Consider the following 25,443-nt stretch of genomic DNA (forward strand, 5'->3'; position numbering starts at 1 on the left):
GGCGGGAGCTCATGTGGTTCGGATTCCACGTTAATCAGTAGGTCCACGTCTCATATAGCCTCGCTGCTGAAAAGGGACGTTAAACTCAAAATCAACTCAACTAAAAATTGTATTCAGTGATCAGCCAAATATTTTATATAGTAGGAGCAATGACTTAGCAATGATATCACAGACGTTTCAAAATCCTGTACATCGGACATACAACTACAGGGTGTTACATAAATGTGGTACAATATTTCGGGAACAGCTTCCTCACATCAAAATAAAAAAAAAAAAAGCCCATACGGACCTGTGCTCAAAAGCGGATAGTTTCGAAGTTATAGGGTGTAGGGATGCACACGAGAAAAGATTTGTGGCTGTCTCGACTCCAAAATGTGCTGTAAAAGTGATGTCTGGACTCGAAAAATGTATATTTCTCTATTGGAAGAGCCGTGTCTCGACTCGAATTTTGTCAGGAAAATCCTGTCTCGACTCGTCTCGTGCGCATCCCTAATAGGGTGCCAAAAACGTGAAATAAGTGAAGTTTAAAAGTTCATAGCTCCACTATTATGGGACCTATCGTAGTCGGGCAACAACATCATTGAGGAACTGGTATGTGAACTACCCAAATATCCATGTTTAGGAATGCATACCAATTTTTAGAGAGGTACGTGGAGAGGGATCAAATGCTCCTAAATAGCCTCTCTAAATAAAAATGATTTTGCAAGTACCAGAGGTTCCGATAGCACCTCTGGTACTTGCACAATCATTAGGAATTTCATAGAATATTCCTGAAATAAGAAAGTATGGATAGCACTTTAAACATTCTCCTCCGCCTCGAGTTATAACGAAGTTTTATTTTATTCAAAGATTTTAAATAATAACTTTGTTGCGAAATCTTACTACATTTTCACTATAGCTATTGCTAACGTATGTACACGCTTATGTTCGTTACTCTACAAGATAACCCGACCGAAACGAATTTTTGAATTTTGTATTTTGCAATAGCTTGCTAGAATGATTATCCCGGCCGACTTCACTAAAGCAGTCAACCCATTAAAATCTTCACAGATAACGGCGAGACTCATCCGTCCGTTATTTCACATAACTCTTGAATAAAAACAATTTTTGAATTCTGCTTTTCTACAAAACATAGCTGGAATCAATTCGTTAACATTTTCACAGCTAACAGTAATTTTAACGGTTGTTATTCATATTTCATAAAATTGAGATTAAGGTAGTAGAAGTTACACATGGATTTCACGTTAGATGGCAGCAACCATTCTTCAACGACTGACATCTACCGGATGAAATTAAAACTTCTAATGCGTGATCCTTTTTTTAACTGTCTACCAGAGTTTATTGTAATTTCGAAACCATTAAATCTCTCGTAAACATGTACGCACAAGAACTAGTTATTTTGTGCTTATATAATTACTAAAATAATTGTGGAAAACGAAACAGTATACCAGAGCTCCATTCCCACCTCAAACAGTAATTTATTAAAAAAAAAAACTCTTGGACATAAATTCCAAAGTGAGGCATATGAAGATTTTCGCTTCAGAGAAAGTGCACTTGCATGATTCAATAAGGGAGAGCCCAAAGAGACAGAGGATGCAAAACATGTCTACAGTATACAACTTTCTGTTGGCTACACATAGAAATCGCAATTAACGAACGCTTGCACAAAAATCCGCCCTTATTGAAATATACAATGAGCACTAACAATTATTCGAATTAAACGGTGACAACAGTAATAACACAAATACAAAACAACGACTTAGCGGAAATCCGACAAACATTGCCGTCTCACGAGATGTCCTCCGTGTAGTGCGAAAGATGACATTGGCAAAATTTCACGCCAGGAGGATTGACAACCAAAACACACCCTTGCGTTCTATTGAAGTGTGGTGAAGTTGGTAAATCTATATTAAGCTTTACGACTCCTCGCTATCACTATTGTTCGTTCATTAAATACTATTTATGAATTGAAGTGGATATATAATAAAACTTGTCTACTGTACATAAATATGTATTTCAGTGTTTATAGTCTTATAATTGATACAATTCAATGTTAAAGAATACAGTAATAACACAAATTGTAATGTACATCAGTTATATTTCTTTTGTGATGAATTTACTTTACTTCCAAACTATACTCTCTATCCAATCTATGTGTTCAGAGATTCTTGCATAAACTCCAGGAGTTTTGGAAGCACATGCTGCTCCTGTGGAGATTACACCAACAATCACGTACATGCATTTTGATTTAGGTAGGTGATATTGCAAAGGACCTCCTGAATCTCCCTGTGAAAATATTAAAAATGAAATGCTTTAATAATAAATATGTGATAATATGTAATATTTCCCCATCAACCAGATACTGTTAGATTTATGTACACAGTTAAGTGGCTTGTCTATTTTTTGAAACATGAGCCATTCGTTAAAATAAAAATCTATTTGGCCAAAATTAAACGTCTTGTTTTACTTATTTCTTTGGTATGAAGACTTTAATTCATAAATTTAGTATTCACAGACAGTTTAACAATATCATTACAAACTTCAATAACACGCTATTAAAACTTTTTTCATATTAAAAAAATGTTGTTGATACTTTTATTAACGTGATTTTTTCTTAGCAGAAGAAAGAGCTAACCTGTAGAATTCTACAAGAAAATACACAATGCATAGAATGATTTATCGAATGCAAATCAGGTATTAAAGTACAAAGAAATTACAGAACTACTTAGATTGAAGATCGTCCTACATGTCAGTCGATTACATCTGGCATAAACGATTTCCATAAACTGGAATAATTCTACCGAGGAATGGAAGACCAAGAACATTTCACGAACTCCAGGAACATGATATTGTTCGTCAGACGTATTCTCGTAGCTCAACTACGTTCAGCTGCAAACTCTCAACATCAACATCCATAAGAATCTTCGGCTTTAAGCATATAAAATTCAACTATTGGAAGTAAATTAATCTGAAGATAAATTACTGCGAAGAAGCTTTGCTGTTAATATTCTGAAAAGAAAAGTGGTGAAGTTGATGACTCTCAACCTTATTCGCTTTAAGGATAAAGGAACTTTCGATATATCTAGAAAGTTCAGCTTTGACGAGAATAATGCAACAAAGGATAGATTGATGGTCGGACAATCCCCATATAACAAGGGAAATGACTGATACAGTCCAAAGGTTGTGAGTAATGTAATATTTTTTGTGTGAAATATAGTTGTTCGACCATTCTTCTTTTCGGAAAAGGGAGTTACAGATTATACGTATCTTGATTTCTTCACAGATGTCAGGAGTTGAAGTGTTCCAACCACAGGTCATCTCGTACCATGATATGTGGTTACAGATATTTTGCAATGTACTGGATATTCTGTAACAAATGTTTTAAGTTTCTCACTTCTATTGTAAGTTTTACAAGTATTTAAAACTGCCTAACGACTTCGTGAAAATCCTGTATATCCAATTTTGAAAATATGATTTTTTCTTTAATAATATTATTCTAGTTTAAAACATGTGTATGATTTACCGAATATATTTGTGAATAGATTGAGACGCCTAAGATGGAGGTAAGAAATCTCTTTTACCAGAAATAAACAAAGTATGCAAACAGTGTTGATTAAAAATCCGAAAAGAATTCTTTAGATAGGCTAGGAGAATAATATAAATAAAATTGTGTGGAAAATGGATAATAAACTGTCATGATTGGGTTGAATTCGACCAGGATAAGATTCAATGTCCGAATTTTGTTTCTGTTTCTGCATGTTCTTTAAGTCATAAAATTAATTTTGTGCTTGTTTCTACAGGTCCTTTAAGTCATACAATCAGTTTGTCAAACCATGCATGATTTTATAATTATTTTTGTGTCAAAATCAATAAAAGAAAGCAGAAGGTATTAATCTAATTGTTAGTTAAATCAAATATAAGTTTATAATTAGATCTTTATGTTGAAACCACTTTCAGAAAGCCAGAGATATTAAATAACGAGACGTGACAAGACAAAATTTTCGTGACGACCTAGAGCTCTTTCAACAGGAACAAATCCAATTCCCGAGACAAGGGATAAGTTTCATCATACTTTTTTGAGACTAGCCAGCTTCAACTGTTTCTCATAAGCAACTCTAGCATTATGATAATTAGTTAAAACAAGCATAATTTTATAATTACATCTTTGTTAAAAGCACTTTTAGAAATACTAAGTTATTAAGCTAACTGGTTAGTCAAATAAAGCGAAACGTTCAGAATTAGAATTATATTTAATATTAAAATTCATTTTAGACAGCAGAAGTAATTAAGCTAATTAATTAGTTTAATAAAACATAATTTTATAATTAGATCTTTATGTTAAAATCGTTATTAGAAAGCACTAGGTATCAAGCTAATTAGCTAGTTAAACCAAGTCTAACTTTATAATTTTATAATCCCTTTTAAAAAGTATAAGACAGGGTGGGCACAAAAACCCGTCACCTTCCTTGAATTACAGATACTAAATATTCAAACTATGCACACTTTAATTATAACTATAGATGTGGGTGCTATTGATTGAATTTTATGTGCAATGGATACTATTGCTTTAATGAATAAATGTCTAACACATCAATATGGGGTTCATCATGTTCTGAAAACAAAATAATACGTCACCAGGTTCTGTGGGACATTATTCGTAGCAGATGGGCGTAACCCGTCTGAAAGTAAGTCTCACAGCAAGTAATCAATCCTAGCATAACATTGTGCTACAACAATTTTCCTCATGAATCCCCAGAATGAATCATCACAGATTGTTAAGTCAAGGCTTCGAGGTGACCAGTCACGTAGAGCGGATGATGAAGATGATTTGTGGCCAATCCAGCGTCCTGGAAACACCTCATTGAGATATTCTAGCACCGAAGTGGCAAAATAAGAAGGCACTTCATCTTGCTTAAACCAGCATGTCTCCTTGACCTCTCGAGTTTCCAAAAGGAGAATGATCCAATTCCTTAGCATATCAAGATATCGATGTTGGTTAACAGGTTTATATAATAATAATAATAATAATAATAATAATAATAATAATAATAATAATAATAATAATAATAATAATAATATGGATCGTAAATTTGTTTGATGTCCACGCCATTCCATATCATGACATGAGGAGGATTATTATCAATCTTCTTATAAAAAAAATCATTGTCAGATAATTTCTGAACAAATTTCGGTCGATATATGTGTATTTTCAAATCATGTTTCATGTGTTTGCGCAGAGTTGACCTGGGTATACCAAGTTCTGCCAATTCTCTTCCTTAGTGATCTTTTTCTATTGACATCACGACTTCTCTGCATTCATCCTCTTTTTGATGGTCTACCATTTCTTAACACTGTCGGTAGAAAATAGGTTCTGTTCCCGTCCGAATCGTAGTTGGAAATCTATCCACACCTGTTCCAAAGTTTTCACTGTTCTGGGCCTCTCGTGAACTCAAGTGCCTGTGACGATGCATTCTTCAATGGTACATTGAGAAAAAAAGTATGTGGCGTACGTAAAAACGTACGTTACAAGTGTAAATCCTGTAGTTTTTAGACTTAACGTACAGCAAACGTATAACTGAAAAAATATATTTTATGCGTACTTTCCGTATAAGTGTTCCGAATAAACGTACTTTCCGTATGAATGAAATAACTATATATAAACGGTCAAGATCTCACATACAGATGGATGTATGTAACATATAGCTGACGTATGTAACATACGTATATGTATGTAATATACGAAAGACTGTTAGATGTCCTACATCCTGCGACGGCATGATGTAACATCTAAGTGGGAAAAGTATGTCGCATACGGATAACATATGCTCCGTACTGACTTCGTAGTAAACATAAGGATTTTGTATATTTGTACAATATGCCGTTGTCTGGATAACGGATTTTTCTCAGTGCATAATCGCCATTATTTTTACCTGAAATAATTGAGAAATAATTTGTAGTTCTGTCATATATATATTTCCAGTTTACATAGTTTAATTATTTTATACCCATCCTGTACGCAGGGTGATGGGATTTTGTACCCATCCTGTACGCAAGCTTACCATTCAAAAAATGAAAATCATTTTTCACATAATTCAATTAGTTACTTTTCTTAGATAGTACCATTAACGAAAAGCCTTCATGAACTACACTAGTAATTGATACCAATGAGTTGAATTTCAGTTTAGCGTCCCTTTCAGCAGCGAGGCTATTTGAGACGTGGACCTACTGATTAACGTGGAATCCGAACCACATGAGCTCCCGCCGGGAATCGAACCCGGGTCTCCCACGCCAAAGGCGCGTACGCTAACCGCTCAATTGATACCAAGTACAAGCAACAAACAGTAAGTGGTGTTGGGCATAGTAGGAACGAGCGATTATATTTTCATTGCAGGATACCTTGATTGGTATCAACTCCATCCAAAAAGGTTCTGAAGCTCCAGAAGAAACATACGCTATTCTTTCCGAGAACACATTTTTCTTTTAAACCAAAATTTACCTGGAAATTTCTTTAAAGTGGGGTGAATACATCCCTTGTCCCTTACTGATTCCAACTCTAAGCAATAGGCACTATTGAGAAGTGTCAACCAAAGAACGTGAACACTGAAGAAGTTGTATGAACACTGGGAAACTCTTAGAACAGATATCGTTAAACATAATTCTAAATGTGGGATGAATTGAGATATTCAGGTTAGTAATGCCGAACCCAACAAAAATTATGTGCAACCTGAAAGCTCGGAAATTACAATAGCAGAGAGCGAAATCCTGGCCGTTGAGGAAGAATTCCCCATACTAATATTTTTGGAGGAAAATCCCTACTTACTGAGAGGTTGAATAAAATTATACTATTGTCAGAATTTAGCAAAGTAATTACAGCAATTCATACGTAGGGGTAATTAACATATATCTATATACGTATTTCACATATAGGCCTAACCAACGGATGAACTAGTGGTTAGTAGTGTTCTTAATCTTACTAGCTTAGTAATTATGGATGTTCAAATATGTGAATTCTCCATATAGAAGCGTTTCAGTGCGAACAGTTTTTTTTTCACACTTCTCTCCTCCAACCCCAACCATACACTTATCGCAACCCTGTCGAATAGTAATACGTACTAAACTGTTCTATGGCAGCCAGTTCTCGTGCCAATATATTTGTACAATTTGTGGTTGTGTCATTCCTCTTTCCCTTAGAAAACACAATTTCGAAAAAAAAGGGGGGGCTTTCTTGAGTTTAACCTTACTACTCGATACGTCTCAATTTATCCCTTGTATCAGACTAATTTCAGTCTTAAGTAATACTGGTACTTCTTAAGTGTCAAAGGAAACACTCTTTATGTCGTGAAGACTGGTGAATTATATTTATCGTAGCATATGTTTTAAATTGTGATGGATTCACTCTCAAGCAATGTGAGTGATTGAGGAATTTCCAAGAAAATACGTGCGATATTGCACCATAATTCAATCGTTTCTACGGTACTATGATCTTATCACACATTTTGCATATTTTATTGGTGTTTAAAACCTGTAACTTATAATTAATCTTTCGTCTGCTTTTGTACGCAGGGCATCAATAGTTCTAGTAAAGTCAACATACCAAGCAAGCATCTTTCTTCCCCTCTGGATCTCCAGCACATAGCATTGATTCGTGAATGCCAATCGGCATCTCCCTTCCCATCCGCGTACTATACGATTCGTTGCATTGACTCAAAGGAACTAATTGCAAATGCACCTTCATTAAAACATCACTTTTGTCACCACCTGAAATATGAGATTAAGATGTATTAGCTTTCTATTTTCACTTCCTATGCAGTCAGGATGTGAAGTCACAACATCAACACTAAAATTTTGAACACTCACTGGAGTAGAATAAAAAAATTATGCAAATTCAAAGCAATTGTGATGAGCATACAGTAACTGCAGATCATCTTTGTCAAATCCGGTAAAATTATTTTCCGCCATAGATTTTGCAAGACTTTCGCATCCGTCAATTTTCATAATCACACCAAATTTTTATTATATTTAACACTGCTGTTCTCGTTTTGTGGCAGTTTAGCACATTTTTAAAAGAAGTATATAAGCTAGTAAAAAGGAAGTACGTATGTGGAATGCATGGTAAATATATCTTTAAACATTCGATTTTAAGACGAATATAACATTTATTGATATTATTTGATGGGATCTCTACAATATTACATTAAACAAAACGCTCTTTTACGTATATCAAAGTAACTGTATAAAAGGTGCAAAACTTGTTTATCATTAGGTGAAATTGCTACAAAATTGAATGAAATAAATGCTTTTCACTTTATGAAAAATGTACAAAATCATCAACATACAAAATGTATGAAAATTGAATATGTGTAAATAAACAAAAATGCGAAGGTCAAAATTGTATTGAATATCTTTTGGACGTGTAATTGATATTTATGAGTATTTTATGTGTTTTCGATTCTAATTAGTTCTTCTCACTGCATTTTGAGAATATTTAGATGTAGTTGATAATATACATTCAGCGAAGTACTTTATGTTTATAAGCGAAGTATTCCAAAATAAGTCAATTGATTACAGTTCTCAGCTTACAAGATCTTTTCAATTTCACCGTTAGATGTCAAGCAAATCATATTTTCTTTTCAGGTCCGAGCCCAGGTAAGTTTTCCACACAACCAAGAACCGACGATCACCCGAGTAAGTCTTCCACGTAACCAACAACTGAAGATCACCCAGGTAAGTTTACTACACAACCAGCAACCGATTATCCCCTGCGGAAGGCTTCAGAGAGACGCATAGGTACCCGCTAGAACTACACTCGAGCTTTGTCGAGTTGCATTAAAAAGATACTCCGAATTCTGCGAGTGTTAAATATATTTTTGATCACACTCTGTATATTATTTGCCTCTGTGTGAAAGAATGCACATTGAATTTGTAGTTTGGACTCGAACCAATAATATTAATGTTATTCTTACCTGCAATATTTCTACACTCATGATTTAATTTAATATATTATGTTAAATAATCAGGTGAAAGGCGGGCAAAGTGGAATTTGTCATTTCCAGAAACATAACGCGATACATCAAGACACATATGGTAGCACTGAAGAGATGCAAATGGCATGACACTATGATGTAATAGAAAACTCCACGTGCTGCGTTGCGCATGACTAATAGAGGGAAGACGTGTGACATGAAAAGACAAGTTTTCAGAAGGCCAGAAAGAAAACAGTTGTAGTTCCTGAATATTAAACGGAAATACGTATTTTGTAATCAGGTGAGCTCAGCAATATTCATAGTAGAAATAGACGAAACGGTTTTGTGAATTGATGAAAACTTTGATTTGAAGAGGCATAGAATGTGAATTGTGCTGACGCGGGCAAAGAAGAATAACATACGGCGGGCGAAGTGGAACTGTTTCACTTTGCCCACTTCTAATACACAAACAAACAATGCAAATAGTATTCGAAAGATGTTTGGTCGTGTAAGTAAAGGTGCTCCATTGAGGCATATTTTGTTCGTGGTAGGTTTGCTCTTAGAACATTTATAATTGAACAGCAATAAAAAGAAAGGACAGTAATACAAGATATTAATTGGCTATATTTTACATTTTTATATTCCATGCTGTTTTCTTTGTTACACAAGTCTTGCCATTTTAGAGTGTATTATAACTATATAATTTCATACCGCCAACTTACCATGCAATAATTACTTCAAGCGTGGTTTCAATGTATGACTTGTTTTGAGTGGGCTCATGATAATTGTTCGTACAGTCAATGTTCTTGAGTACTAAACTGCCTCCTTTATAACTAACATGAACATAATGAGCTGTATTCTGAGCAGATTTTCATATCATTTGAATAGATATATATGCAAAATCTGCTTACCTTTTTTATTTGTACTTTCTATTTCGTTTCTTGCTATTGTAAACACAGAGTATGACAGATCTGTAACTTCATTATTTGTTCTTCGAAAGTAATAGTTGAGCAACTAATATCTGAACTAAATTCGGAATATTATCCCAACAAACAACAATTTTTACTCTACATATATGCACATGGCAAAGTGGGGCAAAGTGAACTTTCATGTATCGACATTAAATCTTGTCTATCATCAACATGTTTAAGTGTTTTATTTCCGTTTTGTTGTATAATATGGCAGAAGGTCCAAGCTTTCCAAACGTGCATAAAACATTCTGTAATTGTGTTTTGTTCCAACAATATTACGACATTTATAACTTGTGTGCCACTTTGCCAGCCCTTCCCCTAATTATTTGTTCAAATGTATTAACTTTTGTTTCGACTTTTGCTACATAAAACATTATCTTTATACTTCTTAATCTACATGTAGAGAGGACTAAAAGGCTATTTAGGAGAACTAGAAAGAAAGTAATGAAAATATACCCATAGATTACAAAATCTTTATTTTAGAACGTACAAGCAGGAGTCTTAAATGTAACCTCAAGCATGTTTATGACCCGCTTCCAAAATACTGGAAGAAACTAGAAACCAATAGCGTTCTACCGCATGCAGAAGGGAAGAGATCAAAGTTGCTGTTGCTCTATCTAAAGAGCATGAGGGATGTTCAAGAACCTCTCATCTCCACCGTTGGAGTTAGTCTTCCATAAACAGACCCACAAAACTAGATGTGACAGATTTATATGAAGAGATATGAAACGAGACGAGCTCTTCCAATAGAAATCGATACACTCTACGAGAAGAGACAGGCTCAATTCTTATCTTGTAGACAACTCTACCCACAACAACAGTATTGTGATAACGTGCATTGTCATGCAAAACAATAGTTGGACGTGCTTAGAACTGCAGCCGCTTCTCCAAAGTGGGATGAAGACGACATTCTAAGATATGGCAGTAATACGTGGATTTCACTGTTTGACATGGAAAAATCACATGATGGAATATGACACACTCCACGCCATACATCGCTATTAATATCATTTACAGATTCATGGGTTCTTAGCCCCGGAAAGAGATGATGGGTTGCGTCATTCATTGGACTGTCATCTTAATTCTGGCTCATATGGTCGCGCACAGGTTTCGCCCATGCTGATGATTTGATTAATAAATGATTGTCGTTCCATGCTGTAATGAACCAAATGATCACTTACAAGAATGTAACATAACTTTGAAGCTCGGTACGGTGATGAGGCATTCATCGTATTTCTGTCAATGATCTCTTCAATTTTTATACATGCACGCTGCACCAACTTCCAAAATATAGCTTTAGAGTGGTTGTACTGCACAATCCTTCACGAGCGACACTTACTGCAGTGACTTTCGTCTCTGACTTTCGGCTATACATCTTGAGAACGGCAATACCTGAGCGTGTTTATATGTAATGTGGCGACAACATTACCTATACTTTATTTCCAGCTCTCGTATCATATACAATTAGCTGATATTTTAATTTCAGCTTTCACCGAAACCGGTTATCGGTTTTCTCAAAAACCGGTTCCAGTTTTTTCCAAAAATTTGTTCTATTTCTGATCAGAATAGTGTTTCGTTGTTCTCCGGAAACCGATTCCGTTTCCACAGAAATAGTTTTGTGTTTTCCAAACGTATTCACCGAAACCAGTTTCGGTGAAAACCGAACCGGTTTTTGGAGAAAACCGAAACAATTTTGGTGAAAAACCGAACCGAGTTTGGAGAAAACCGAAATATCGGTTTTCGGGTTTTGGTTTTTCTAGAAACCAGTTTCCGGTTTTTATAAAAACCGGTTTTTTCCATCCCTAATTATTGTACGTCCTATAATTATGTAATTTATCTACTGGAAACTACATTCCTAATGAACTCGAACAAGGAAACCTTTTATACCAGATTGGCCCTTTTAGTAAACATATATTTTCCTTACCACCTTGAAGCTATAGAAAAATGAATCAGAAGACCTCATACTCTAGTTTTGTTTAATGTATCTTAATTAATTATACTTATATATCAAAAATGATGGTTATAAATTATAAATCATAAAACAGAGATTTCTATGTTATTGTTTTTCTACATACAGAATTTATTTGAGTGATCTTTGCAATGCAGTAATTCCATTAGACATGCTAGAAAATTTAGTGGTCCGATCAACTGCTTCGTACATGCAAAGTGAATAGATTTTGTCTTAACTGTGGTAATCCGAATGGAATTTAACTAACTTTAATAGCCTAAGTAACTTAAGTAGTATATCTTTTTACAAACTTGTCTAACCCTATAATAAAATTTATTTCAATTCTGTAATGCATTGGCAATTTTCAAACGAATAACATTAGTACCATAATTGTTGTTTTCAATTTTCTTTACATTCTTTTAGTAAATCTATAAACGTAAGTACATTAAGAGACTCACCGAATGATGTTTGTCCCCAGCCAGTAGCTGTTAGGTTCTTCTCTCTAATTTCATGCTTTGTATGTAAACAAGCAGGGTAAATATTGTTGTTGAACGTCACAGGTGATTTTAGCTTTATTACTGCCACATCGTGATAGCTTTCTGGAGGGCTGTATTCAGGATATGGAAAGAACTCAGCAATTTCCATGTCTATAGGAGAGGCCCCATCCTTGCTCTCTCGAAGATTAAGATCGCCCAGACGTACCACAGTTGGCTCCTTGCTTGGGCAAGAGAACAAAAAATTATGTTAAGATAACTAATGGCAACTTGGCTATTAACCAAATTTAAAAAGTATTACCATTACTCAAAAACGTTGATGATCTAGCCCTCATAGAGAAAAAACGTAGTGCCGTACGTAAAAACGTAGGTTTCTTGGTAAAACCTGTAGTTGTGGACTTACTGTACAAGTAGATGTAATATCGTGCAGAAAATTTATAACTTAAAAAGTATGTTTTATAATACTTTCTGTATAAAAGTTCCGTATATACGAAGACCTACTTTCCGTACGAAAGAAAGAACTGTATATAGGTGGTCAGGATTTCACATACAGATGGACGTACATTACATATAGTTTACGTATGTAACATACCGGTATGTATATGTATGTAATAGAAGGGAGACTGTTATATGTAAGACATCCTGCAGCGATATGGTGTAAAATCTAAGCGGGTAAAGGGCAATACGTATTTAACATATAGATAGCATGCAGATTTCCAAAGTAAATGTACAGATTCCGTGTATTTTTACAATATACCGCTGTCCGGAAAACAAATTTTTCTCAGTAATTTTATAATTATAGACTCTACTGTGAAGTGTATATGAGTTTTGCCTCACAAAATTGAATATGCTAAATAATGACTAGGCAATACGCAGAAGATTCAAAAATTCCACATAGTAGATGCACCATATAAATCAAACCATTCATTATGTGTCTGTGCCCATTTATGACGAAGTAAATAATAAACTTGTTTTTGTGCTCATGGACCAGAGTTTGATTTCTTTGGGAGTACTTGGATACGAACCCGAATACCGGTTCGGGTCCCACTTTAAACAGCGGGGCTCATCTTCAATGTTGAAAAGACACATAAAATTCGAATTAAAATCTGCGATATTACAATGTAACTTAAATACTGTGCATTTATTACGACTATCGAACTATCGCAATCAATAGGTACGAGTATACCGATTTGTTATTTGATTTGAAACAATAATTGTTAAAAATATTTTATACATAAAGAATAAATCACAGAAAGGTGCCAGTACGGCATCCTTGCAATTACCAGAAGAAGCATTGGAGTAAACATTACAATCTCTCTTCTGATTCTCTAAGGTAAGATTAAAGTATCAAGAATAAATATTAACTTACCCCCGAGAGTTAAAGATGCAATGAGCAGCTGTTAAAACATGCTGATTACTAATCAAGGTACCACCGCAATCCCAGCTTATTCCATTGTCCGATTTGTATCCTAAAATAGCCTGAGAAAATATTTGTAATGCATTATACGTACTAAAATTAACATACAGCGAAATGTGTGTTTAATGAAATTTGTGCTCAGCAGCAGAATATCTTACGTACTACATAACCTACTTCAGCGTAAATTTATAATACTACACTCCTTTGCAGAATTAAGTGAAATAGATGAATGGGTCAAGAAATTTCGTAAGTTTTGATGTAAAGAAGTGTACGACTCCAAATCTTGTATAGAATGTATGTGTGTCCACACAATTAGTTTGCTAGGTACAGAAAAGATATGCTTGATATTCCTGATTTATGTTCATGAAGTTGAGTTTGCACTCTGATTAAATTAATTTGTTATTTTTTCAAAAGTTTATTGTTTTCGAATTTTTAAAAATTGCTCTTCTGTTCTTCAATATAGCGCTTAAATTTAGTGACAAACACATAATCATTTCAACTGCCTTTACGTTGAAACCAAAACCCAAATTATTCCAACAAAAATCCCGCAAGCAGGTTTAATTAACTTACATTGTGATTGACACATTCACTCCACTATCTTCTTCCAGTTACTTTGAAAGCTAAGAATCTTGGTTTGTGAATAAGAAAAAAAGAAAAGACAAGTAATGTACATGTCAACAATTTTTTGCCATTCAATTAATCTCAAGCTACATGGTATTGTGTTCGTGGACCTTCTCAGAATACTTCAATTTCTAGTGGTATAGCAAAGGAGTGTTCCGGGGTCTAGGCCTCCACTCGAACAAAATGTTACTTTTTAAATATCGTTGGTGAAAGGAGAAAACATATTTTAAATCTATGAAACTGCATAGCTCCTCGAAACAACAGTAAGAGTGCGTCTTCACAAGAATTGTGGTGTTTATTTGTAATAGCATAGCATAATAGGAAGACTCACAGGTATTTAAATTATTGTTATTTGAAATAAAAAATATACATGAAAGCAAAATTCGGTGAGCGTTAACTACATAATTCACAATCTTGAACAATGAAACGTAAACACATTATTCATTTGTTTGAACTATAACCTTCGTTATTCTAGGAAATATTTTTGCATAGACCTATGTTTATTTCCATTGAAACTTTGTTGGATATCGACGATATTCAAATTAATATTCCTAAAAGTACTGTTCTCTGCGTATTGTCATAACAAGAAACTATCTATAAATAGAATACATGTAGGTTATTGCATTAGTTCACGATGTCACAAACTTAAATATTATTCGTCTGTATGTGAATCAATTATTTTTTAAAGGACCTAACTTACTATTTTGTAATAGACTATTTCGTTTTTCTTTCGTTTCTGATAGTGCTTATCAGGCCCGTAGCCAGCTCAAAAATTTAGGGGGGCCCGGTAGAAGTTAGGGGGGGGCCTTACCCAATCATATACTTTATCACCATATTATAGTTCATTTGCAAGCCTACCGTGAAACTTTTAGGGGGCCAGCCAAATTTTAGGGGGGGGGCCGGCCCCCCTAGCCCCCCGTGGATACGGGCCTGGTGCTTATGTAGGTCTATCGATTGGTCTATATTAGCATTTGTCGTGCTTTCGTAGCATTGGATACTGAATATCAAAATTTTAAAAAGGGGGTTTTATTGATATATTAAGGAGAACAGTAGCACAATGTGTGTTTATCACAAAGGAAATACCAGAAACCCTTCAGGTGAAGTATATTCTCATTTTATCGGATTATATAAAGGAAATACCGCGATATTGATTATTTTTTTGCTGATAATTGCCCTGAACGAAATAAAAATTAGACTCTTTTGCACTATCTGGTTTTATACTGGTTGATTTACAAGAAGATTCAACACCATTTTTCGGATCAATGTACAATATTTTTTTTCACATTGCCGAGGTTTCGGAATCAATTCCAAACATGTCAGAAATATGAACTGAGGTAATATATTTGTAATTCATGAGGTTACTCACTATATTGTATAGAGAGGTATTGGTGGAAAGTTCCTAGTAAAAAATAATGTTAGTCAAAGATTTTAAAAATTGCTGGAAACATCTCTACTCCGTCAAAAAAAAAAAAAAAAAAAAAAAATCTGAAGAAACGAAACATAAACTTACAAGTGAAAGAGTAATTAGTAATTTTTATCACTTGCTTTGCTGTCACGAAAAGAACGACTGGATTAAAGTATATCCCTAAATCAATGGTTTCATCAACCCACCATTTTCTTAGCTGTGAGACCAGTTTAACTAGCAAATTATTATAATTTGTTTACTAGACTGGAAATACTATCAAAAAAGAGTATTATTATTATTATTATTATTATTATTATTATTATTATTATTTACAAATTTTCAAGATCGGATGAAGATGCGGGCCTATATTCCTTAGGAACATACAAAGTATTATCTTTGACGACAACAAATGACAATGATGTTGAACAAGATGAAGATTAAACATTATGTGGTGCTCATGATTTTTCTTATATAATATATAATTGTTCCCTTGAAAGTAAAACATCACTCATTTGCTAATAATAATAATAATGGCATTTAGAATTGATCAAAACACTATCCATTACAATCTCTGGAACTTATTTGACAATTTGAAAACCTTTCTGACTAGAGTAATAAGAGAGCATAATTCATTACAGCTTTATAATTTAATTAAGAATTATCTATGCACGTGGACATAATCATTTTTATAGACATAGCTTTTACAAAGTTCCATTCACGTTTCCCAAAATTTTCTTCACAATGGCATTGCCTTTTTTTTTTAAAAAAAAAAACCGTTTATATAATAGTTTCTTTTTATTATTCTTTAACAATCACGAGATACAGCTCAGAGGCATTTCATACTGGATATCTAACAACAATAACAATGGAAAGGATTTGGAAAGGTATCGACCAAGGCCTGTTTAGCAGATTCCATCCCGGCATTTGCCTGGTAGGACTCGGGAAAATCCTGGAAAACCCCATGCAGGATGGTCGGCAGCGGGAATCGAACCCACGACCTCCCGAATGCGAAGCCAACGCTCTACCACTTGAGCAACTTCGCTCCGTTTTTAAAAATATCTAAAGTTTAATCCGAATTTGGAGTCACATCAAGCGAATGATGCGTCTGGCATCTAGATATTGATGAAATGGTGCAACCCAGGTTCTCCTTGCAAGAAATTTAAAACCCAAAGTGCAGATTATCGTTTGTTTGCAACTAAAAAAGAAAGAAAAGAGAAAGTCCTTTTGTATCAGAATCAGATCAGTACGATATTGTTGCCATAGAACTCAGATGTAATTAGAAAATTTCAAATATTTATGTGCCCTGGAAAGTTGAAGCCTTATTCAAGGAAGTGCTTTGAGCTTCGGTGGAGGCACATTGAGTAATTATGAAATTTCGCAGTTTCCTCTGCATTGTTTTTCTGAGTCGCGCCACAAACTTCCCAGCATATTTTTGTACTCAATGTAGAAAAAGAACAATTTTGGGAAATTGAAGTAGCGTCAGCATCTAACGTGAGGATACCCCAATACGTACTTTTCTTCCCATATTTATACATCTGTCATACAAATTCCTACATGAAAAAGGAATCTTCTATGTGAAGAAACGAAATATTTTGAAGTCTCAAGTACCAGGTTGAGACAATCTCAATTAAATTATGATCAAGTAATTTTTCATTTGCCCCCGATAAGTTTCTGGCTATGTCAGTCCCACTTTCATTATATTGGTGTCATCATAATCTGCCTACTTTAACATCCGTTTACTTTAATTTTAAGGACACAATATTACAGACCATTAAATATCCCGTTTTTTTCTTTTTCTTTTCTTTTCTTTTTTTTACATATCTTATCATAGACGATATTTATTGATATATTCTCACTATAAGAGGACTGTATACAACGTTTGTGCCATGACTTATTCCAGTTATGTTAGTAAAAAATTTTGTCCATCACTTACTCCATATCGTCACATTCGAATACCATTCTTGATCACAACATCCATAATGTCTTTATGGAAGTTATTTTATTTTATTTATTTATTTTACCACTAAACTCTTCTTTCAGCTAAGGAAACTGTAGTAACAACCAAGACTCAAATTTTGAAAGTAGCATAGCTTTCGCAACATGTCAGCTGACTTGTGATCTCGAATATTCTCTTGGACCAAAGAAGTCTATAAATGAGCTTTTCGCGATGACATTCCTCGGTAGAAACACAAAGAATCACTTGAGGTTGGCATAGCATCACTGTAGAATGAACTTCTATGAGTTATAGAAGAAGCGTACCCTCCGAATACTCTTCCCACCAAAAGCCCAGTTCAGGAATTTTGGGAGATTTGGTTAGCGTATACTTCTAAGTCATATTCTTATTTAATTTGTGGATCGGAATGATGCATCCATTATAAATGTTTCCTTTTAGATGTCCCAGTAATATTATCAAATTGCCTTGACACTATAGGTAAGCTCTTGAACGTGACTGGTTTTCCATGCCTATTACTGTTGAAGATGGTATCCATTCTCACGTCTGCAGCTACTCCTTTACTATGGAATACAAGGATGCTTTATCATCTATCGTGCACTATAATAAATGAACGTCTTTTGATAATAGACCTTTCAACTAGAGGTTCATAGTCATATCACATGACTTAAATTTATCAATTTTTTTTCCTTCTTGAAAATCTTGCACTCTGTTTTGTTTATAAGTGTAAGAGGAAATGTGGTCAAATAGATGAATTATATATCAATACGAGTTGACTCATCTAAATCAAACAGAAATGGGTCCTGCCATCAACTTTTTGTGCAGTCTTCGTATATATATAAAGATCATGAAATCTTTACTTAAACCTCTCTATATGATTTAATTGGTATTTATTAGAATTAGCAATGATTCTTAATATTATCTATTTCGCACGTGTTAACATCACAACTGAAAGCAAAATCAATTTAAAATGAAAATAACTTTGAAAGCATTATCATACGTCTATTTTATATGAAATTCAATTGTAAGTATGAAGTTCGTGTTTTTCAAATAAGAGCATAGTAATTGATTGAGTATAGTAATAGTTACCTAAATTACGATCTTTTTATCTGAAAACAATTCTACCAATCTTATTCGAAACACAACAATCTTAATAATTTCACATCATTACTACAAAATCTATTTCTGCTTGAAATTTCAATTTTTTTTACATACCATGTGTGGAAATTCTCCAAGTCTTGCTTTTTGTCCATTCTCTATATACAATGTTGGTGACAAAGGGCACTTCTTAGCGTATTTCTTACAGGCTGAGGAAGAAAAAAAGAGTTAGTACATATATATATAACATTCTTTAATTAGCTTGTTGAAGACTCAGGTTCGATTTCTGATAGAGGTTCCGATCCAACGTTAACTCATTTCCGCATCATTTTCTTTATTATCAACTGGCTCCCATTTTATTCATCTGTGGCCAGCAACTTATGCAACTAACATCTATATTGTTCATAGACACATATCAAATATATCCTTATGATGTTCCTCTCAATAACATTGTACGTACATATAAGTAATTTAAAATATTACAATATCTACGCACCCTATTAAAATTTAAAATGAATTTAAAATCTTCAGATAAAATGAATTTGTGATATGATTCAGCTTATTATCAAAAATTTTTGGGATTCCTTTTTTGCAAATTCTCTGATAATTTCAATAATTGCTGATTTTACGGAATAATAGAAATTTACAGAGAAATTTACGGTATATAATAATCGATCAAGCGAATGGTAGTGTTGTTTGTTACATTGATTTTCTTTATTGTTGTTGCTCGAGAAATATGTAGATTAACTTAGTTCATGTTCAATATAGAGAGTATTTATTGTAGAGTAATGTTCTTGACATACCAGATAAAATAAACTGAAGTGATAGTCAACATTAATTATTTTTTATTTATAAGAAATATATTTTCTTCAACAGTAATTATTTTTATTTATTTATGAGAAATAGCTTTTCTCCAAACATTTAACTTACCTACTTCACTTTTCCTTCTCGAGGTTTTTCGATTATTGTTGTTCGTGTTGTGTTGTGGATCACGGTGATAATCAAACTGTGGAATGTCTTCCCGAAAATCATGTTGTTCGTTGATAGGATTATCATAGAAACTTCCAAGATTTATATCATTTTGCAAAGAAGGATTTGCATCTTTTGAAACCCAGTTTGGTTCATTCTGGTTATTTCCTTGATTTAAATAATGATCCTTAGATGGAATATCATACATGTTTTCCTCCCAGGTATTGCCATTTTCTGAAATAAACAAGTCTTGTTGGTTCCAGTATTGTTTATTGTATATCATCGAAGGTGAGTTGTGTTTTTGAGGTAAATCCTGAACATTCCACTTGCCTGTATTAGCGACAATTCTTGAAGGATTCACATTACCTTGGTAATAAACTTTCCATGGTTCCTTCAGTACCTTCTCTCTTCTATTATTATCATTCCAGTTGTTACCACTATTCACAGACGTCAAATCTTGAGCTGAATTTATTGTTCTATTTCTGATTCGATCATTTCTATATATATCTGGAGTGATGTGTATGAAAGGTCTTGAAGTCGTACTGGGTTTTGAGTTTTCGAGCCCAGAATTATTATCGTCATGTTCCTGACAACACACTATTTCCAAGTCTCCTTGAAAGCCACACCGCCTTAATTTATTGTTGTTGTGCCTGTTGACAGAATTCCTATCAATCATACAACTTGTAATCAATTTGCATCTGCCCTTTATTCCATTGTTTATGCACGGACTTCCAACTGCAAGAAAATAAATAAATATGTTTTACTAAACATCAACTATCGTATTTGCCAGCGTATAAGTAAAACCCCATTTTGGGGGGGGGCAAACACCGAAAAGGTATATTCTATGCTGAAAAATGCTGTAATTAAATGGGGTTCTAAGCAAATTATGTGTGACATTTTAAGAACGCGTGGAAGTTCCTTGGTAGGAGCATATGGTTGAAATTAAAGATGAAATAATGACAAACTATATGCATCCTTCAACTACAAAACTATTAGTGATTACTAATTATTTCCTGATAATTTGTTGCTTGATATGAGAATATTGTTATAGTATATAACCAACACCCAAGTGCACAGACGTTTTTGTATTCATTATGTAAGTTAGGTTGTTACAATTATTTTCGTAACATATTATTTCATACCTAATTTGTTGGTAATGAATTTTTCATTTGTCAACCCGGTAAGTCACCCAGTAACCAACCTACTGTGTTAGCTGAGATTGGTACAGCCACAGAAGTAATTGCATCCGTGACATCTACAACTCCATTAGATCGGATACAGTATTTTTGCTGGCGTCGCAAACATTTGGACAGATACAACCCAATTTACACGTAACATTTCAAGCCGGCGACGACAGTTGCTTAGCCTGTGGGAACTGAAACAGAGTTTTGCTGTCCAGTTAATGCACGAAAAAAAATGTTTATTTTAAGATCTATTTCTATTATTTGAAGCGTGTTGTCCAATGAGTGCTACATGTCAAAGACATTATTACTCGGTATACATAATGTATTATTTCACTACATACTGCATATAAGAAGAAAGAAAAACACTAAGATCTTGAGTATGGTTCAAATTGAAATTGAAATTGAAGTATGTTAAAGAAATTTAATCCTACGGAGATTCGAACGTCGATGTCCTGCTTGAAAATCCAATACTGTATCCACTTATTGGCTTTTCTAATCGGTGTCTTGTAACCACTTATTGGACTTCAGTGGCACTTATTGGCTAATCAGTGCCAAAACTGTTAGCTAGTTAAAATCATTTCATATAAGTCTCGACGAGCCACTAAAGCCCTATGAAGAGACGACCATTAATTGAGTTAATTAATTTTCTACATCAAATGTTATTGTTTATGTAATTGTTATTGCTTTATTATTATTATTATTATTATTATTATTATTATTATTATTATTATTATTATTATTATTATTATTATTATTATTATTATTATTATTATTGTTATCGATCACTTCAATCCTTATCATTTTACAAATTCAACTTGTTTCAGTTATTGTGCTGTAATAGAAAATGTGAGTTGTGCGAAAAATACGTTTAAGTATATTGCAAAGAATGTAACTTCCAGTCTATTTGGCTTATGATAAACAAAATTCACTGTGAAACAGAGAAACACTTTACACAAAGCAGATTTGATGTAACGTGAGAAGTAGTTACGCGGTTTGGACGAGTAGTTTGTTAATCATGTGTTCATTTGTTCAATCTTGGAGGGAGTTAAGTTTTTTTCTTTTTTAAATTTTATTTATTTTTTATTGTGTGCTTTTAATCTAATCTGGAGACAGAACAATTATGTTTTTAACTCTTTATCAACCTTTAATTTTAAATTCGATTAAGAAACAATATTATATGAATTGTAAATGTAAAATATAATAGCTAACAAGAGAGTACAAACTATCTTCACTATTCTATTATTATCCTTTTAAGCGTGAGAGACCAGGGTTTGCTTCTTGGTAAGAGCTCATTTGAATCGAATTCCACGTTGAGTTGTGGATCTCAAATAGGATCTCTGCTGATAGCGATGCTAAACTCTATAATTAAATAACTAATATTCTGTTAGTAATCACGATGCTAGAAGGAGTAAGGAGCCGGGAATCACCTAGTGGCAAGTGGAAAATCTTCTCAGGATCGATATAATGTGTGCAGACTTATTAGAGTAATTAACTATTCTACAGGAAGCTATAGGAATATATAAAAGTATCAGTTTTGCCCGTGGATCATTATTCACGGACAATAAATCATTCCAATTGCAAAGTGACTACACAGTCAACAACGAAGTGTATACTTCCATCTACTTCCAAACATCAACAATTTCTGAAGAAATTAACCAATTTGAACATGGTTTTGATTTAATATTTAAGATGCGTTACTTTACCGTATCTAAATTGTACCAAAATTTACAGGATCTGGGTTGGATCCAAGGTTATAGTATAGATAGATATTCAAGTCAACCGTTAAACTATAGCTTTTCTCTTAGTATTAGGCCTTCCCGCTAATCTATTGGCTAATAAGTACGAGTTTGATGCGTGTATTCCCGAATTCGATTGCGGTAGGACATCACTGAACGCATTTCAGTGATTTGGATCCCAATTTCAACTGTTGGTGCACGTCTTGTACAGCCTCTGTGCTGAAAAGGGACGCTAAACTTCAACAAAAAATAAACATTTTAGATTTTTAATTTTTTTTCAATAAAAATCTATCCTGACACTCGTAGCGAAAATTGAATATATGGTAACGTCGATCTGTATTCTATGCTGAAGTTACGAGAATACCAATTGCTAGTGATCATAGGATCTTAATTATAAACTACTATGTATAATTTTCTAACTAAAGAAAGGTTTTAAGTTAAACAAATTTACCACAGGCAGTATAATAAAAAGAAAGAGTGAATCATTTCTTGTTCAGAGTGAACCATATCTGAGCACTCTCAATATTTACGTCATACAGGATACTGACTGTATCACTAAAGTCATTCAAATTAATATTTTGTTAATTTAACGTATCGTTAAAGGAATATACCGTTTCACCAACAGCTGTTATCATTTTGATTATATGATTTTTTTTCTTTTTTTTAAAGCCTAATGAAATTTTATAGAATCATTAATTAACCAATCACTAAGCTATTTAACATAGCAGTAAAACAAGTAGATAATTTTACAATTGCAAAGCTAATATGTTTTTCTATGACCGCCAAAGCTGTTCCTGCATATGAAAGGTAAAAGCCAGAGTGGACCATCCCCATCATTCACCAACGAACTTGAGATAATGGTATCTTGCTATTCTTCCCTATTGTATCTACTACCTGAAAAAACCTCATATCTGCATCAGTATTTTCTGAGAATATATTAAATATGATAACTTTAACAGAAATAAATCGCAATATCGCGGCGCGCTTTCCCTCTACACTTCTCACCCTTAAGATGAGAGGGGAAAGTCCGATGTTCGTACCGAGTATTGAGCTAGGGGTGTTCGGAATTCGATTTCGTATTCCGGAATTCTGGAATTTCGGAATTCCGGAACGTTTCGAAATTCCGGAATGTTCCGAAATTCCGGAACGTTTCGAAATTCCGGAATGTTCCGAAATTCCGGAACGTTTCGAAGTTCCGGAATGTTCCGCAAATTCCGTAACATTCCAAAAGTTTGGAATTGTGGAATGCTCAAAAGTATGAATTTCGGAACTGTTTTCAAGACTGAAATTTTGAAGCTCACTGTTGATTCTGGAATCGTAATATTAATATTAGTTCGAAGTTTGAATATAAAAGTTCGAAACAGTCCTGAGGCAATGGTTCTCAAACATTATTACAAGGCTTTAATCCCACAAATTTACTCGCAAATACTTTCTCGTTTTCACTTTGGTATCTACGGAATATAGTAGCAACATGTCTTAAACAGTTATGCATTCTCGTATTTACAATTATTGGAATAAAGTACAGCATTTTATCTTTATGTTTTACATTTTTTTTTCAATCATTGCCATTTTGTATTTTGAAGTACCAACAAGGAAACAATTTACATGTTTGGCATTTTAATTCCAAATTATTTGTTTTACTATTAAGCAAACAATACAAGAGCACACGAAACATTTGTAGTCATGTCATTTGGAATTATATTAATGAACTTTTAATCTAAAGTACAAGGAGTACACATGAGTAATACATAATTGTGAAAATTTTGACAACTGAAACCCTGAAATGGTATAACTGATGCTACCTGAGACGTCATCAAATAATGCAACAAAAATGTAAATGTAAATTACTATTGAAAGAAAAAGCAAAATTTCTGTGCTACAAAATAATACTGTTAGAGAACAATGATGTGAATAAAATATTATAAGGGCATGTATTAAATGTCAATTTTCATATAAATGCCCAGATGATTTTTTTTAAAAAATTAGAGGAAAGTAGACTTTAGACGATATTAGACAAGGCAATTATGTATGCAAAATTAGGAGACATGTATTCAAATTATTTCCTGTAATAAAAATTAGAATTCAACTTTCCATGGTAGATTGCACATGTTCTATCTCCGAACAAGGTGAAATACGTGCAATTTACTATGGAAAGTTGAATGTTAATTATTTTTACACGAAATAATTTGAACGCATGACTCTTAGCATGCAAGATTGCATAGAAAATTGCATCGCATAAAATGGGCTTTAGGGACTTTTAGTTTAACAAACTTCTTTTATCTCATTGATCTTTTTTATCTGATTTATTTGAGAAAGCAGGAGAAAGAAAGTTTTCGCCAACTTTTCTATTCAAGGAAAGTAAGATGTCAATTTTTATAAAGATCAATTTACGCGAAGTACGAATAGTTTTTGATACAAATTAATTATTTCGTAAGAGCGAAATATGAACATTAGGCTAATACTTTTAATGTGAATATTAACATTTACGAAATGATTTCTTTCATTTTTAACTTTTACCATCGCTACTCACAATTTCGGGTATCCTAATTGAACATTTACCTTTCTTGTTGTTAGTTAGTCATTGGTGCAGACCCTTTCATCTGAATGCATAACTACCCTTCATATTGCAGCTTTGTATGAAAATGTACATATTCTGTTGGCTTGTATCAATGTAATTGTTTAAAGA

At 33.6% G+C, this 25,443-nt stretch overlaps 1 protein-coding gene across 1 annotated transcript in view; it reads right to left on the reverse strand.

Moving 5' to 3' along the window:
* Positions 1-2,004: 2,004 nt before the first annotated feature.
* LOC145669253 (uncharacterized) overlaps positions 2,005-25,443 on the reverse strand; it is a 32,045-nt gene continuing 8,606 nt past the window's right edge. The window contains exons 2-7 of the mRNA XM_081737574.1: positions 19,799-20,572; positions 18,986-19,077; positions 13,746-13,855; positions 12,341-12,600; positions 7,595-7,758; positions 2,005-2,286 (exon numbers count right to left, since the gene is read on the reverse strand). Coding sequence (XP_081593700.1) covers positions 2,122-2,286; positions 7,595-7,758; positions 12,341-12,600; positions 13,746-13,855; positions 18,986-19,077; positions 19,799-20,572 — 1,565 coding nt within the window. The 3' untranslated portion in view covers positions 2,005-2,121. The remainder of the gene's footprint in view (positions 2,287-7,594; positions 7,759-12,340; positions 12,601-13,745; positions 13,856-18,985; positions 19,078-19,798; positions 20,573-25,443) is intronic.

This window comes from Thermobia domestica, chromosome 13 (genome assembly GCF_964235325.1).
Source record: "Thermobia domestica chromosome 13, izTheDome1.hap1.1, whole genome shotgun sequence".
Classification (NCBI taxonomy): domain Eukaryota; kingdom Metazoa; phylum Arthropoda; class Insecta; order Zygentoma; family Lepismatidae; genus Thermobia; species Thermobia domestica.